The sequence below is a fragment of the Cyprinus carpio genome, chromosome A25, assembly GCF_018340385.1.
Source record: "Cyprinus carpio isolate SPL01 chromosome A25, ASM1834038v1, whole genome shotgun sequence".
Taxonomy (NCBI): Eukaryota; Metazoa; Chordata; class Actinopteri; order Cypriniformes; family Cyprinidae; genus Cyprinus; species Cyprinus carpio.
In genome coordinates this window covers 6,186,463-6,205,532 of record NC_056596.1, presented here as the reverse complement: position 1 = coordinate 6,205,532, position 19,070 = coordinate 6,186,463, and the positions used below count along the sequence as shown (strand labels likewise).

The window sequence follows — 19,070 nt, the reverse complement described above, 5'->3', positions numbered from 1 at the left end:
TAATAATAAATATTATATATAATATAGATATGTTAAATTAAACCCATGGAATTACAAACTTGAAGTAATTCACCAGTAATAAAAAAGGTAAACCATGAAGAACATTCAGTTATTGGGATTATGGACCTGAATTTGAACATTTTTCTAATTATGTATTTTAACATACATTGCCGCTCTGTTTCTGTAAATAAAAACTCTCAAAATAATCCTCTTTGTCATTATAGCTGAAGTATCAGAAATATTTTGGGGAGCCTTCAGATATTGTCCTCGACAATGGAAGGCCTTGTATACTAAAAGGTTACTTAAAAACTAGTCAAATATACTGGTTAATGATATAATTTTCTTGCACACTTACTCCGTCAGCAGTTTCTGGAGCTGCGTGTGGCCTTTCTTCTGGGCGACCCTGGCCGGCGTACGACCCTGTTTGTTACGAAGTCGGAGGGCCTCTCTTCCTCCAGGTTGCTGCAGGAGAAACAGTGCTACCTTGCGTAGCCCGCGCTTTGCAGCAAAGTGCAAAAGTGTGTCTTGCGGTCCAGGTTCTATAGGAAAAGCAAACAAAAATCCAGTTAAGGTTGCAATCTCAGCTCAATCTCTCTCATTGTCCTTTTAAACAACTCACTATTATCTAATGCATATTTCTGATAATGTTGCTTCAGGAAAGTGTCACACTCACTGCTTCTTAGAGGCTCTGAAGCTGTAAGCCCCGCCCCCTGAAACTTTAGAACCAATGAGAGCCGGCAAAGCCTTCAAACTAGACCCACCCACACAATTCCCTCGACCTCTGTCAACAGAATCTCCTGACAAACTTGTGTAAACATAATTCCGATAGATGATTTACAATGAGGACAGAAAACTCCGGCAGAGAGGTTTCCTGAGAGAAAGAAGTGATCGCATTTGAAGGCCTTTATCAAAGACAGATTACAGAGTGTTGTTTCAGAAAGTTCAGGAAGCTTGAATGAGGCTCTCTGTGAACGCAACAGAGACAGAGGCAGAATTGTTCTTGCTGGTTAATGAGAAGCTGAAAATGAGACTGCCCTCATTTAATCGGCCCACTGAGAATCCAACAACCAATTACAGAAAAAAGAAAAAAAAAAGCTGTGGTGAAGCGATCTGGCACTGGAAAGAACAGCAGATCAGGATCACTACACAGTCTGATTGGAGACACAAGAGTGGACATGACACTATATTGAAAACACTGGTGTCATGTAACTTGTATCCCAAGGCCATGTTAGAATTGTCGTACTCAAGCCACAAAACACTGCTGTTACTATAGTATTTATTTTAAACAGTGGTATCACAAGGTTTCTGAATGTTTACGGAAAATTCAGCAAATGGAGTTCAGAAATGTAATAGGAGTTTAACCTCCCCGTCTTAAACAGTTTTGTCATCACTTACTCAACCTTATGTTCCAAACCTGTATGATTTTTATTTCTTACACTGTGAACATGCTCCACATCCACAAATTAACAAATAAACAAAAACAAACAAGAAACGAATAAAAGCCTAAAAATAAGAACAAACTGAAACCTGAGGTCATTCTAAACGTGAATGATTTTTATTTCATGTGTGTATCTTACACAGTGGACTGGAAACACATTTCATTAATAAAACACTAAAAATAAATCAATTTTTCTGACACCCACAAATTAGCATTAAAAACATCACTGAAACAAATAAATAAAACTAAACAAAAAATAAATATGAACATTTAAAACAAAAAGAACTAAACAAATAAATAAATAAAAAAAAATGTAAATATATTTGGGGGAAAAAAATCTGCCTGCATTTATTTCTTCTGCAGAACACAAATAAACATACAATTTTGAAAAATGTCCCAGTGTTTTTTAATTTATTTATTTTTTTCAATGTTGTTTTGGTCCCCATCAACTTTCACTGTATGGAGAAAAACAGTCAAACATTCCTCAAAATATCTTCTGTTGTGTTACACAGGAAAAAAAGGACATCATATGGGTTTGAAACAACATGAAAAATGCCTTCTGGGAGCACTATCCCAAGGAAGAATCCAAATGCCTCATTTTTCATTATTAACATCTACTATGTGCCATGCAACGTGTCTGAATAGCAGCAAATTCAGTTGGCATCTTACACACTGGAGACAGACATTATTAGCCTTCTAGACATTTTTTTTTATAAAATGTGCTTAATTTCACTTATGAAGGCTGGCAGTGCAGGCCCACTGATGCACTGGGCGAGATGCCCGCGTGCAGCTCTGGTTTCAGGGCTGGTCCAGGTGCCCAGCGCCAGCTGCCACACATGCCAGAGCTTGGGGAGTCATTACACAGCTCGCCTCTCCCTCAACAGACAGGTCAACTCTAGGAATTTGTTTTTCTGATACATTTATTCAGCATAATGACCACTGAGAACTTACTAAAAACAAGATTTCAAGGAAATCTACAGCAACTTGATCAAAACTGCAGGAAATCCAAAACGTTACCAACATGTGACCAGGTACCAGATAAAACCTGCTATTGTCTTTTCTCTCTTTACTCAAGGTGCTGAACTTTGCATTAATAGGTATCAGAGCTTTCGGTTGTTTTATTGAATGAGTTATTTAAGACCAAGGCTGTTTATAAGAGATAAGCCTGTGCTTATTATGATGTCACCGGGCCTGTTTGGCCTTTGTTGGCCGTTATCACTCGCTGCCTATGGTCCAGCTCTCACCACACCTCCTACATGGACCCAGATTGTGTCTAATTTAGAGGACAAGGACAAGTCACATGAGAGCCGGGAATCTGTTGTCGAGTCAGCTGCACTGATGAATGATTCCTCACTGTGCAATTGTTTAGATCCACACATCGGCCGGATCCACACACTCATTCTAGCACACTTAATATACACAAGCTTATATTTCTGCCCAGAAGATCACAGCTAGGAAGGATACACAAAAATGGTGGGACAGGGAAAAGGGGCTTCCCAAAGCATTTGTTTTTTATGACTGCAATCAGCTTTAAGCATTTGTCTGATATCTTTTCAATCTTTTGTTTGGCTTTGTTCAGGTTGCAAATTATAATCATAAACCAAAAGTTTATTTTCAGTTCCCCTTTCAGTTCCTGCATGGTTGAAAGCAAGTGACACAATAAAACAAATACAATACAACTGTACTTCTGCTGGCACATTTGTTGTGTACAAATCCTCTGAAAACACTTATTCACTTTCATAAAAAACTAATCATAAGTATTTGAATAATTTTCTTACAAATAATAATATTGTAATGATAAATATTTCTAACAATAAAAAATAAGCAAACAAATAAATAAATAAAAAATAAATAAATAAATAAATAAATAATAAACCCTTAATAATATTTTATATATTTTTTTAAAAGGTCTCACCGAGACATTTATTTATTCAAAAATAATTTTGTAAAATATTAACAACTTAAAATAATCCTAGAATAGAATATTCAAAGTGCATACAGCTCACATTCTCCCTCTTGTTCCCGCTGTCGTCGTTAACAGTTCAGTCTAATATGGATAGAAGTCTATCTAATAATCAGACAGAATGTATAAACGAAGGAATTAATGTATACGAAAAGTATTACAACGATTGCTTTTATATTATTAGTAATAGAAAGGCAAACATTATAATACTTTCTCGTTTGCTGTCAGCATTAAAGAAATACGCATTTATATCATTTAAAAAATATTTGAATGGCTAATTAACATTTAATTTCACAAACCTTGCAAACTTAGTCGAATCCACCTGTGAGATCTTGTGACGTGTGCATTTTGACCCTGTATGATCGCGTGTTATCTGTGTGACGGTCGGTCTGTGTTAATTGAATGCTTTAAACTTCAAACTTGTGATTTCAAATTATGCTACACTTCATGTATTTGCCCACTGTCATATTCATGTCATTTTCACTGGGTTCTGTATGTAAAATGAGTGTTACCCTGGCTTTATTTGAAAAATATGATTCCCAATGCACACAAACTTTCCATAATACTTAGTGCCCTGTTGGTTACAGTGTTTAATTCCTTTTTAATTATATTTTATTTTTTATAAATATTTATTTATTTATTTGTGAAAACTACTTTGTCATCTAAAGTATAAGTATGTTTATTTTACACATTTATTTTTTAATCCATTGTCAAATGATTTCAAATTTCTTAAATATTAATTAAAATAATAATAAAAAAAAATGATATCGGCTTTATATCGGCCCCCCTGCTTTCCAAGATATCGGCAGTCAAAAAAAACAATATCGGTCGACCACTTTTATATATATATATATATATATATATATATATATATATATATATATATATATATATATATATATATATATATATACACACACATACATATATACATATAATATATATATATATATATATATATATATATATATATATATATATATATATATATATATATATATATATATATATATATATAATACTGACTCCCAAATAATTCAAATGGTAGTGTAAACAAAAAATATGAGTCATAATAGGAGATTGTGATGTACATTTTTTGCTTTTGGCCAAGTTTCTAAAACTGTGCTCTTAAGTCAATGGAAACATGGGCCAATTCTTCAAGGGGTTTGCAGATCCTCGGCTGTATACCAGTCAAAATTCTATGGATATCAGAGAGCACGAAGAACACAGGAAACTCTTTTAACAAGAACTTTTCTGCCGAATCCACTTGAAACACAAATCAAAGTCATTGACAACCAGAGTTCCTGCCATTTATCACATGCATCTTCTGTCAGGCCCGAAACTAGTCCACAATCTGACTTAATAGTCTGTTTAAATGCTCCATGCCAAAAAGAGCACTTTATTAGGGTGGGAATGTTTGCTTTAAGATTATCTGACATAGTGTTCCTGACATGATATGAGTACAAGTAGGAGGAAAATAAGTCTAGAATAGACTAACAGTCTAAACCAACCCACAACTTAAAAATAAAAACACAAAAAATAAAACAAGGTTATACTGTCCTTCCATGAAGGCACAGTGCCCATGGTCTAAGCACTGTAACTTCACTGTACAGATGTTAACAACATATTCTAAAATCCTTGGTACAACCCACCCTTACAAAACATGTTAAGTATTTAAAAGAAAAGAAAAAAAAAAGATTCTTTCGGGTAGCACTCACTGGTTGCAAAAGCAGCTCAAGTCATAATCATAGTCATTTACAAGACACTTTCAAAGCGACACCGGCATAATTGTGCTGGCTTCTAAAATGCATTCTTTTGCAAAATTTTATGGCAAAAAGACTTTGGAGAGAAAATCCCAGAATGCAATGAGACAACCTTGTTGAGAAAATTAAACCACGATGGTGAAAGGGTTGAGAAAACTGTAAATTATCAATGAACTTGTATTGTATTCAGTGCTGAAAAGAACTTTAAGTATGTTTTAGCTTAGCAAAATAGTAGCAGCTACAAAAAAAAACTATAAATATAAATGAGCAATATTTCTTGTTTTAGTCCAGGTGTCCAGACCTGCTTCTGGAGGGCCGCTGTCCTACAAAGTTTAGCTCCAACCCTAATTAAACACACCTGAACCAGCTAATCAAGGTCTTCTGACTCAATACACTCTAAGAAAAAAAAGGTACAAAAGCTGTCACTGGGGCGGTACCTTTTCAAAAGGGACACTTTTGTAGTTTTTAGGTACTAATATATACACTTTAGGTACTTATATGTATCTTTAAGGTACCAATATGGACTCTTTAGGTACAAAGGTGTGCCTTTTGAAAAGGTAACGCCCCAGTGACAGCTTTTGTACCTTTTTTTTTCGAGAGTGTAAAAACTTCATGTGTGTTGGAGTTTGTCCGACAGTCTAGTTTGAAAACCTCAAAAACAGCACCTACTCACCAATTCTCAAGCCTGTGCAAGTGCCCGTGTCCCAGTCTGTGCCCAGGACGCTCCAGCCCGCCGGCAGAGGCAGATGTCTAAGAGCAAGAGCCAGAGTATCATCCAACCTCTCACACTCCTTCAGGGGGATCTGACACTCGTCTAGAAGTAACGCTCCCTCTGTCTTCCCAACCGCGTTCACTAGGAACTGGGCCATGTCCAGGGCGAGGTCCTGCACAAACTGGAAGTGTTCCTCAGCCACAGGGTCCACTGAGCCCCCAGGCCGGGCCTGGCACAGCGTGACCCGCACAGTTTCACTCCGATCATGAGCTGTTACGAGACAAAAAAAATAATAAACATTTTATGAACAGTATGAAAATAAACAGCTATTTATCTCATATCAAACAGGGAGGTCTCGTTTAAATCATCTTCACACTGATTTAAAATACACCAACAACAACATCAAAAAAAGGATCTTATTTTGGCAGTCACACATCAACAGAAAAAAGGAGACTTAAGTGCCTATGGTTGAGCGGAGATGGATATAACACAACTCATTTCCATTTCCAAGAGGGAAACAGCCAGAGACAGAGGTGACATACACTATAAAACAACATTCATAAACAATAAGAACTTCACTATGAGGGCTGCCAGGAGGCCTGTCTTGTTTCATTACAGTTATGAGTTGTCATTGCGACAAAGACGATTTGCCGATAAAGACCTCTTAGAAGCCAAACATTTGGAATCCACCAAAAGTATGGACCTCCAGCAGAGAGACAAAGGGTTGAAAGTGTACCCTGGAGGGCTGACAGCGGCGCACCTGAGGCGGATGATAGTAGGGCCATTCTTCATGCTCTCTTAATGCATTGCTGAAAAGCTTTCAAGTGCTCAGTCAGAGTAGTGATTACAAAACCGGTGCCAAAAGTCTGCGCTGGATTCCATAACACTGTATCTACTGTGACCCTCTGTGGAAGTGCTCCGGGGATACGGTGGAAATGTATTCCTTCTTTGACTCTAAATACTGCCTAAATTGCAGATGTGGGGGCTATTGTGTTTTATTTTTATTTTATTGCGTTTTTATTTCTTTGTGAAACAAGAAAAGATAGCAATGCTACCAGTTCCCCCGTAAAGCAAAAGTGCCTCAATAACATCAGTGGTTACAAAATAAATCTTTAGTTAATTACAGTAATGCATTGTGCCTGTTAATGGACGGTTGCCCAGGGTGTTTTGAGTGGTTGATATATTGTTGTAGTTGGTTGCTAGGGCATCGCTAAGGCTGGTAATATGTTCTAGGTTGTTGTTAGGTAAATGCTTACTAGTGCTTACATATTTTTCAGGTCCCTACTTTTGAAAGTTACACATTTTTATTTTATATATATATATATATATATATATATATATATATATATATATATATATATATATATATATATATATATATATATATATATATATATATATATATATATATTATATATATATATATATATATATTTCTATATATATGTGTGTGTGTATATATATATATATATATATATATATATATATATATATATGTCTTGTTTCTTTTATAAATAAATACAATAAAAAAGGACAAACAAAAACATTTATAAATAACTATAAAAACATAAATAAAATAAAGGATTAAATAAATAAATAAATATTATGAAGTCTAAACAGAAAGAGAAAAACAAACCCTCCCTCAAGACCCATAACAAGTCTTTTTTTGTACCAATAAAAAAAATGTGCATATGTTTCTTCCACCTCTTTGGACATATTACTACATTTGGCAAGAATGTGTCTGTTCATTAATAGCCACTACTGGTGCATGAATCTTCAGAAGCAGCACTGGGACATCTGAATCAGCTCAAGCATGTGATCAGTGCAGTAATACAGAGGTTGGCCTGTGGTAACTGGGACGATTTTGTGGGTGAATAACTGAGCAAAGCGACAACATGCCAAGCAATGCCTGGACCAGGTCCGGCATGACTGGAATGTAAATGAGTCGATCTCTGCAGGTAATGAGCGTCTACTTCCAGGAAGAGCTAACAATCATCAAGCAATGATAAAATACTGTACATGGACATGGACGTGGAATGTGTTGTGTGACCGCTGGTGTTTTAAATACTGACCTGGGCACACGGCTTGCAGCGTGACATGGCTGACTTTCAAAGTGCTGGAAATGTGCCTCTGGGTGGTGCCGGCGAATAGTAGGTAAAACTCTACATCCTCCTCATCCTCGACACACTCTTCCTCACAGAGCTGGACAGTCAACAGACACTCGCCCTGAACAAGAGAGAGAAAATAGATTATATACAGCATTTAAAGAACTATCGTTTAAATATCAAGAATCCTATCTCTATCTGTCACTATTAGGCTGAAAAATAATCCAATTGCATTTGAAATTACAGTGGAAGTGCGACAATCAAGGACAGAATTCCTTCTCATGTTCTCTCAAAAGACTAAAAGCAGTACTGGAAAAGCGTTTAATCGCCTGTGGGTGCAGAAAATTACATAACGCGATGCATCAACTCCTATAAATCATCATTACTGGATCCACAAACAACAGGGAGGCTTCAACACCTGTCCATTTAGAGAGACGCATTTCATTACAAAGTACACGGTAACAGAACAGCAGCCTATATACATATCAACAAATACTGAGGAAAAAAACCTGTCATTAGCTTTTCCCCACCCTCATAATTATAACTCTACTGTCATAAAAGTTCAACATGTGGATCTGTATGTGTGTGATAGAGCTTTTTTACTCTTCAGATACTTCAAATGTCACTTCTAATTTATGATATTGACAGCTACTATAATATAGCTTTTGAAAGAATTGTGGTTGTTATTAATTCTTGTTTTTGCTGGAAGGTGAACAAACAATAAAATAAAGCAAAGCAAAACAAAACAAAAACATACAAAAAAAACAAAAACATAAATTTAGTAAATAATAAACAATTTCTAAGAGCCCTTGGACGTTGTATTTAATTAAATTACAGTTTTGACCAAAATGTTTATTTGCAAATAATATAAATGATTTATTTCTATATTTATTTATTTATATACTACATTCAGGTGTGCAGCCTCAAACCAAGTAGCAACAAGTAAATAAACCAGAAAAACAAACAAAATACAACAAAAACATCAATTTGGGTTGGTATATCACTCCCACCCTGCCTGTACAAGCTATTTATAATAAACTGTCACCTGACACTTGACACCAGCAACAAATTGCAAGGCGTGACAAGAAGAAAGTCTACCCTCCGTCTTAGATAGCTTCACTTATTTATAGGTGGTTTGTGAATGAGAATGAGACTATGAGAGTGAGAGTAAGAGTGAAGGAAGAACCATAAGATTTTAAAAAATATATATTAAAACAAGAGAGGGAGAGAGTGGCTTGACATAAGTTTGACAGGGCTGTCTAAGCAGAATGACTGTTTATACCATCTAAAACCAAAGTAACGAGCTAGCATTCCCACACTGCATTTACCTCGCTACTATACTAGACCACAAAGTTTTGTCTGACACACAGGGCCTTCAGAGTGTGACGCAAGCAGTGGGACATCCTAGTGAGAGATGTTTTCATTGGCCAGACTGCAAAAGCCACATGGTGCCCTTGCCAAATGCCAGTCAGCTGCTTTTTATGGCTGACGATGATCACAGCCGTGGAGTGATTCGGAGACACGACTGAATCCACATCGTGAGATTAACTCCTGTGCGCTCTAAGTCTGGAGTAGAGTCTGCAAAATTTTAGCTCATATTTCTATAATTAAAAGGTACACAGAGTAACTTTAAATTCTAATGTCTTGGCATTCAACAGTTGACTAATTTAATTATTTTACATTAATTTATTCTGTAAACGAAAGTTTGAGCTTCATTAAAATACTGAATAATAATTATTTCAATAGGATTACAAGAATACAAGACATAACATCCAAGAATAACAACAACAAAAATAATAATAGCTGTTGTTATTGTTATCATTAAAAAACAAATATAAATATAAAATAAACAATAAAATAAAATAAAATAAAATAACACATTAAATTTCATTTACTGGGGTCATTATTATTATTATTATTATTATTATTATTATTATTATTATTATTATTATTTATTATTATTATGACGACAAATAAAAAATAAAAACCTGTAATTTAATTTAATATTCTGGGGTTACTATGGTCACTGTTATTATTATTACTATTATTGTTATTATTATTATTATTATTATTATTATTATTACAAATAAAAAATAAAAGCCTGTAATTTAATTTAATATTCTGGGGTTGTCACTGTTGTTATTGTTATTATTATTATTATTATTATTATTGACAAATATAAATAAATGAAACAACACTCTAATTCAATTTTCTGGTATTGTTTTTTTTTTATATTTCTTATTTTGACCAAAAAAATACATATTATATAAATAGAGAGAGAGAGAGAGAGAGAGAGTGAGTTTTTTTTTTAGAGATATCTTAGAGAGAGAGAGAGAGAGAGAGAGAGAGAGAGAGAGAGAGAGAGAGAGAGAGAGAGAGAGAGAGAGAGAGAGAGAGAGAGAGAGAGAGCGAGAGAGAGAGAGAGAGAGAGAGAGAGAGAGAGAGAGAGAGAGAGAGAGAGAGATAATACCACTAATTAAATTGAATTACAGGAGATTTTCTTTTCTTTTATATCACTCAAAATGTGCTTTGAATAGTACCCCAGGACCTCAACAATATACATCTGCATATCAACTACTGACAAATGTTAGAGTTGTTAAAAGTTAAATAAATTACAAACATTCTTGCCAACAAAATGACCTTATTCTATGACACATTCTAAACTTGTTAACACACAAACCATGTCCTAGTCCTGATGCTGTAGTCAGTGACAACTAGAGAAGTAGGTGAAGGTGTAAAGCAAGGCCACAAATTACATCACAAGAAATCAGTCACCGACTGAGTAGACCGACTTTGCTTCCGACTTTGCTTCCCTGCTGGTTGAATCCCTGGGTGTTATGGCCAAGGTCATATGACTAACTTGACTAACTTGCATGAGAAGCAGTTATGCTGACCCTTTGATCTGAGCGACATGCATAAAGTTTAGGAATCTGACTGCTATGTCCAAAGGCTGTTTAAGGGTAACCAAGCCCACAGTTTGTTGATGATGCATACATAGGCCTCTAGAAATATGTTACTGATGGAAACTATCTTCATATTAGAAGCCAGAAACATTCTTTGATTGCAAATATCTTTTATTTTTACTGCTAACATGCACAAGTAAGCCACGGGCCACTTTTAGACTACGGCAGCCCAATATGGATAGCAGGTGCTGGACCAGGAAAAGTGCCAAAGGCGAGAGCATAAACAAATGAAACAAAGACCACCCTGGTGACTGTGTCAACTGTGTCCATAAGACACGGAGATTCAGATTCGAAAATACCAGTCTTTGTGTGATCCTGCATCTTTGGGTTTATCAGGTCACTTTGTCTTATAAGCAAACACAGGATTTTAGTTTTCAGGATTCATGGTTGATTTATTAAATCCTTCGAATCATTAACGCCGCATGCAGGCCTGGAGATATTTTAAGGCTGATGTGTGTTAATCCTTGGTAGATTTTCTATGCAGAAGATCTAAAATACCCAGAATTCAATTTATCATGCTCAGAATCTTTTGGCTCAGTTCAATATAGGATCCATCTTTTCAGGAAGCATTTTTGGCACCTGAAGCGGGCTCACGGGGGTTCTCAAAGTACTGTTGATACTTTGGTTGGTCATTGGTCTATTTCAGGATCTCGCAAGTCAATGTGCCAAAGGAGGAGTGCCTGGCCTTTTCACCCTGTGCTTAAAACAACTCTCGGTACGCTGCCTTGTCTGAGAGAACTGTGAGAGTGAGAGACCAACGTGAGTCTTTTAGCTACTTGCGTTTAGCTCAAATTGAGCAGAACAAGTTCAGACCAATTTCAAAGTTTCATGACATGTCTTTGCTTCTTTGGAAACCCAAAACCACCATTCCTCAGTTTATAATTAAGGAGAGCAAATTAACCTGTGTCGTGTTAAACAGAGAGTGTTTCCTTCACATTACCTTCTACAACAACCAAGAAAGTAATTAAAAAAGTTCAAAAGTGAAAGTGACCAAGCCACCATTTTTTTTTTTTTTTTTTTTTTTTTAGCTGTTATGTAGTTAAAACTTAAACTTACCAATAAAATTGAACTTGAAATTAATAAAACTTTTGTTTGTTTTTGTAGTTGTCATGTACAGTAGCTCAAATTTAGAAATTTACCAATAAAACTGCACTAGAAAATTAATCTAGTTTTCTTTTTCGTCTTTTGTTGTTGTTGTTGTTGTTGTCGTCGTCGTCATGTAGCTAAAATTTAAAACTTACCGATAAAACTAAACTTGAAAATGAACCTAGTTTTGTTTGTTTTTGTAGCGGTAATGTAGCTAAAACGTAGAAACTTACTAATAAAAATTAACTACAAAAATTAATCCAGCTTTTGATTTTGTAGCTATTATGTAGCTTAAACTCAGAAACTTTGGAAGACATATTAATTTTAAAATGAATCTAGATTTGTTTGTTTAATAGTTAAGTCATGTAGCAAAAATCTTAGGCCCTGTCCACACGAATGCAGTTATTTTCAAAACCGCAGCTTTTTTTTTGGCCATTCGTCCACACGCAAACGCAGCATTAGGTCACTGAAACTGAACATTTTTGAAAACTCCTGCCAGGGTGAAGATTTACAAAAATAAAACGGTTGCTGTTTTATCGTGTAGACAGCAAAACCGGCGTTTTTGGCTTGTGACGTCAAAGCATGCACGGTCATCTCCGCCTACTGGAAACTTTTTCAGGTTTCTGATTGGCCAACATGGCTTTACGGTTGAGACTATATCGCCACCTGTTGGCTTGGCATGTGGACAGAGATTTTTTTTTTTAAAAACAGCAGAAGGAAAAACTCAGTTTATAAAAATACCCATGTACGTGTGGACATGGCCTTAAAATATTCCAAAAAGAAACTGCTACAAAAAGAGGCTAGCTAAGCAGTAGCGCTACAACCAGAGCAAACCATTGTTGCTAGTTTGCACAGATAGAACTACAACAGATGCTGCAATTAGAATTTCTAGAGTTCATGAGGGGTGAAATTCAAATGTGTTGAGTCTTGATAGGAGTACGATATCCACTTTGCAATATACACTTTTTCTTTCCATTTGACCTAATTTTCAAGCTTAAAATATAGGCTGTATAAAAATATGAAATGAAAAAACATTAGTGAAGAGAACATGTGTGACTTCTGTGAGTTCATCAAGATATCCTGAGAATAAACGGTACTATGCCTCATCAAGCAAGCCACCTGCAACTGCTAAAGATGGAAAAACCACACGCGCAGCTCTAACCACACATGCTAATACACACGGACACAGCAAATGCACCAAGTCACAGCTGTGTGCTTCAAACACACCGAATCATTGACACGATTCATAGCTCATGCTAAAGGACGTATAAGAGGAACTGTACCGTTATACCTCAACTGCTTGCATCGAACATAATAAATATCATGTTATACTATCTTTTTTCCAGAAGAAAAAATTAAGATGGCCCTCTTCATGGGGTTTGCAGGCAGGGTTAAAAAGGTAAAAAAAAAAAAAAAAAAAAAAAAAAACGCCAAATGAGAGTAAATATTGGCTCGAAATAAAACACATTACTTGGCTGGAAACATTATTACGAACTACTACTACTACTTATGTTTTAAATTGAATTGTAAGAATGATAAGAATATTAAGTCCAATTTATGTCAGTTCAAATAAAATTAATTTTACTACATTCAAACCACTGATATAAAAAAAAAAACAGCTAAATAATTTAATTGTCTGTGGGGGGGGGTATGGGGTGCCACTATTTTACATTTTAGACCCGTGTGTCTGTTTACTTGTATCTGAATAAGATCATCAGTCAACAACCATGCACAACAACCAGAGTAATCTACATGGCCTAATTTGTTCAAGTAGTGTGGTTTGTTTTTAACTGTTCCGGTGCTCACTTTTGATTTGAAAGTACTGTGGTGTCTTCGGTTAGGCATCCTGCTGACATGTGGGCTTCTTATGTCTTTAGCAAATCTAATTAAAAAGTCAGCACCAAACAAAAGAAAAACATAATTACCCAGCACCCTTCCCCCTGATCGAAGACAGGCTGATGCATCCTAACATGAAGAATGAGAGCAGGCCTTGGAGCAACAAGTTCTCATAAGAAGTTTTCATCATCATATCGGTCAGGATGGTCAACTAGTCGTCCAAAATCCAAGGCTGACTACTTCATATACATCTTTTTTGGAGTAATTTAGAGACACAACCTCTCAAAGATGGTTTAGCCTGCTAACTGAATGAAACAAACATAAAAAAAATACACAATACTTACATATAACGGTGCTTGCTGTGGATTCAGTTTCATGGCACTGGCCACTGTGGAAAAGAAAGAAAGTGAGAGATTTAGAAACATGACATTTCTAAAAATGCAGGATGTTCAATCAGCACTCACTATTATTTTTTTATTACACTGTTCATGTACAAGTACAAACTAGCCTCTGAACATCAGGCCACACGATGCAGATGAGCTGGGGCTTTTAACAAACAAAACTGTGACCCTAATAACTATTAGGAGTACATTAGCTTGCCTCCATTCACAATGGTCACCCCTTCCGGGTCCTTCCATTAAAAACCTTCAGTAAAAATTTAACCCCAGCTAATAAATAACAGGAAATCCATTATTTGCATCTGTTTTCAGGACTCAACAATAGAGATAGCCTCAGGTGTTCACTGATCACATACATGTGTCTTTATATGCCTAGCAAACTAAAACAGATTTTTGTGGTATGCTGCACAATGCTGTGGAATTGAGAGGATTTAAATCTCACAAAGGTTTTGTTATTTAGCTGAATAACATTCGAGAATTTACTGCAATTGCAAGAAAGACCAATGATTAGAAGAATCAGTTAGAATGGGTTGAAAAATTTGATTAGGGATGCACGATAAATATCAGTATGATATTTAATATGCATCTCATCAGTAAAGCCGGTTCTGTAATCAGCTGTAAATCTCTACACGTGCGTGCTTTCACATGGAGCAGCATTTACTACACAGAGTCGTTGTTCACTGACAAGCTGCGCAAAACATGCACAAAATATGAGCTGTTTTGCGCAGCTTGTAAGCGAACAACGGCTCTGTGTAGTAAATGCTGCTCCACGTGAAAGTACGCACGTGTAAAGATTTACCGCTGATTACAGAACTGGCTTTACTGACGAGATGCACATTAAATATCGTGCAATATTTAACGTGCATCCCTAATTTTGATCAGCACAGGATGTCATCATTTTCTATAAGGAAAATCAAAGAGAGCAGTTTCTTTCTCACTCCATTCATTTTTCCTCTACACAAACTTGCTCTAGTAGAAATAGAGGCTCTGATGCAAGAGAACATGCTCCTCGGTGGATCTTGTGGCTGGCCACAAAGCACAATGCCCACCTGCAAGCTGCAAGAGGGTGTAACACTTCACGCATGGGAGGCAAAACTACAGCCCTTAACCCACAACAAACGGCAACCCCAACCACTATCACACAGAGATTCGGACAACATCCAAATCTCAGCTGATTAAAAAAAAAAAAAAAAACATTAGGCAACACAGTAAGACACAAATCAACTCTTTTAACGTGATGGCTAGGAGCAGCCCCTAATACAGAGGGCTGGGAAACAAGTGACATTGGAGTGTTAACACTGCCTCCACCTTCTATTCACTAAGAATGATAAACCGCCCCCAGCTATTGTTCCGTTATCTGCCCCGGGTGAGGTATTAGCCTTTAGGAGGTCCTTGTGGTTATCTGAGGCCCCACTCCTAACCAGGACACACAGAAACAGCCAATACACACACTACCAACACACAGACATTTACAAGCACACACTACCGAAGGCTATGTTTACACAACATTTAAAAAAAAAAGGTTTTAAAAAAGTTTCACATATACACGCAACGTTTTTAAAATGATTCACGTTTACACACATCTGCAAGAATAGCCAAAAACGCTGTATTACATATGCCAAGCCAGTAGCTGGTGCTGTCACCTTGTTAGTAAACAGTACCTGTAGGGAACTGACGATTATATGTTGTATATAATGCGTCTCTGATGTTGGTTGCAATATTGGTGAAGTAAATCCACACTTTGCTGAAGAAGAGTTAGCAAACTCTTGAGCAGCAACAGCAGTACCATGTACTCCGCCTTCTTTGTGTATGTTTGTTCGCACTTGCCTTTAAAATCGACACATACTGCACATGTCTACATACCTAACACGTACTATGCACCATTTTCAAAGATTCTCTTTTTGGGTATTTACTACGGCTGTGCAGTTAATCGCATTCGATTGTTATGCGCATCTTGTCAGTAAAGTCGGTCCCGTAATTAGTAGTAAATCACTATCACCTGCTTTCAGATTGAGCGGCATTTACTACACAGATCAGTAGTTCACTAACAATTTACTATATCGCGTACGTAATCGCAGATTAATCACATTCGATTTCGAACGCGATATCACCTAGCTTGTCTGTGCAATTAATCGCATTCGATTGTTTGCCGCTCAATCTGAAAGCAGGGGATGGTGATTTACTACTAATTACGGGACCGGCTTTACTGACGAGATGCGCATTACAATCGAATGCGATTAATTGCACAGCCCTAGTACTTACACAGAAATGATAATGGTGGCATTTTCAAAAACTTGCAATTTGAAACCCATTTTCAAAAATATTAGTTTTCCTTCTAACCTTCTAAAGTTGAACTGCAATAGATTTCAATGGAGTTTGATGTTAATATGTTGCTAAAGTAATAATGCCATACTGTTTCTCCTGTCATATGAATAGGCTATTTCATTTTTCTGCTTTATCCACTATATTATTTTCAATTTTTTATTAAACTCATCACAATGCATTATGAGACATTTTTTGTGAAGGATACATGCAATGATGTCTAAAACATAAATAAAATTACATACAGTGGTGTGAAAAATTGTTGGCCCCCTTCCTGATTTCTTATTTTTTGCATGTTTGTCACACTTTAATGTTTCAGATCATCAAACAAATTTAAATAAGTAAAAGATAACACAAGTGAACACAACATGCAGTTTTTAAATGAAGGTTTTTATTATTAAAGGAAAACAAAATCCAAAACTACATGGCCCTGTGTGAAAAAGTGTTTGCCCCCAAACCTAATAACTGGTTGGGCCACTTTTAGCAGCAACAACTGCAATCAAGCGTTTGTGATAACTTGCAGTGAGTCTGTTACAGTGCTGTGGAGTAATTTTGATCCACTCATCTATGCAGAATTGTTGTAATTCAGCTACATTGGAGGGTTTTCGAGCATGAACCGTCTTTTTAAGGTCATGCCACAGCATCTCAATAGGATTCAGTTCAGGACTTTGACTAGGCCACTCCAAAGTCTTCATTTTGTTTTTCTTCAGCCATTCAGAGGTGGACTTGCTGGTGTGTTTTGGAGCATTGTCCTGCTGCAGAACTCAAGTTCACTTCAGCTTGAGGACACGAACAGATGGCCGGACATTCTCCTTCAGGATTTTTTGGTAAACAGCAGAATTCATGGTCCCATTTATCACAGCAAGTCTTCCATGTCCTGAAGCAGCAAAACAGCCTCAGACCATCATACTACCACCACCATATTTTACTGTTGGTATGATGTTCTATTTCTGAAATGCGTTGTTACTTTTACGCCAGACGTAATGGGACACACACACCTTCCAAAAAGTTCAACTTTTGTCTCATCAGTCCACAGAGTATTTTCCCAAAAGTCTTGGGGATCATCAAGATGTTTTCTGGCAAAACTGAAACGAGCCTTTATGTTCTTTTTGCTCTCACCTTGGAACTCTGCCATGCAGACCATTTTTGCTCAGTCTTTTTCTTATGGTGGAGTCATGAACACTGACCTTAACGGAGGCAAGTGAGCCCTGCAGTTCTTTGGATGTTGGTGTGGGGTCTTTTGTGACCTCTTGGATGAGTCGTCGTTGTGATCTCGGGGTAATTTTGGTTGGTCGGCCACTCCTGGGAAGGTTCTGCACTGTTTTTGCCATTTGAAAATAATGGCACTGAAAAACTTTGGCCCACCACATCTTTTGGTTTACCTTTGCATTCACTTTGAATGATTGGGGTGGAGTTTTCAATTAAAAATTAGAAAGCTTTAGAAATGGCTTTACAACCTTTTCCAGACTGATAGATCTCAATTACTTTCTTTCTCATTTGTTTCTGAATTTCTTTGGATCTCGGCTTGATGTCTAGCTTTGTAGGATCTTTTGGTCTACTTCACTTTGTCAGGTAGGTCCTATTTAAGAGATTTCTTGATTGTAAACAGGTGTGGCAGTAATCAGGCCTGGGTGTGGCTAGAGAAATTGAACTCAGGTGTGATAAACCACAGTTTTAACAGGGGGGCAAACACTTCTTCACACAGGGCCATGTAGTTTTGGATTTTGTTTTCCCGTAATAATAAAAAACTGCATGTTGTGTTTACTTGTGTTATCTTTTGACTAATATCTAAATTTGTTTCATGATCTGAAACATTAAGGTGTGACAAACATGCAAAAAAATAAGAAATCAAGAAGGGGGCCAACACTTTTTCAACTTTTTCACACCACTGTATCCTAGCACAATTAAAGTTGCCTATCTTGAAAAACAGCCTTTATGTTGTGAATGTGGCTATGATGCCTTAAAATACTGTTTCTGTAAGCTCAGTAGGTTTTAGAACATGTGCAGAATTTCAGTTCTCCTTAAAAAGCAGAAACCTGACTCAAACCCACTAACAGAATAAGAGTACTGTTTTTGAGGAAGCTTTAAAGATTACAACATAAAAGCATCTTCTTATATTTTTAATAGAGGCAAATCTTAGAATGGACTGCAATAAACTTAGCAAAACTGTACAACCAACATAGCGTACAAGTTGAATTAGTGTATCTTATTCAGCACTGAGACTATAATCAAGTATTGCTCAACATTTGTTTTACTATAGCTAATATTACCTAAGTATTAGCTTTGTCACATGCTAACTTCAGAACTGAAGATTGAAATCCCACCCAATAGTTGTGTATTCTGTTTTTGTGCTTGGATAAGAGCCATTAGCTTAGCAACATGGTAACACCTTTACCAGTATTAATGAAGCATCTTCTGCACTTTACGAGAAGTGCTATACACAAGTGAGTGTTAACTCAGACAGTATGCAGTTTGCAGAGAGTA

General features: G+C 36.4%; 1 protein-coding gene across 1 annotated transcript in view; it reads right to left on the bottom strand.

Annotated features, from left to right (window-relative positions):
- The window catches only part of LOC109084237 (A-kinase anchor protein 13-like), a 97,905-nt gene that overhangs the window by 57,825 nt on the left and 21,010 nt on the right, over positions 1–19,070 (bottom strand). Inside the window, exons 2-5 of the mRNA XM_042715912.1 lie at positions 14,211–14,254; positions 7,949–8,102; positions 5,838–6,146; positions 356–539 (exon numbers count right to left, since the gene is read on the bottom strand). Coding sequence (XP_042571846.1) covers positions 356–539; positions 5,838–6,146; positions 7,949–8,102; positions 14,211–14,243 — 680 coding nt within the window. The 5' untranslated portion in view covers positions 14,244–14,254. The remainder of the gene's footprint in view (positions 1–355; positions 540–5,837; positions 6,147–7,948; positions 8,103–14,210; positions 14,255–19,070) is intronic.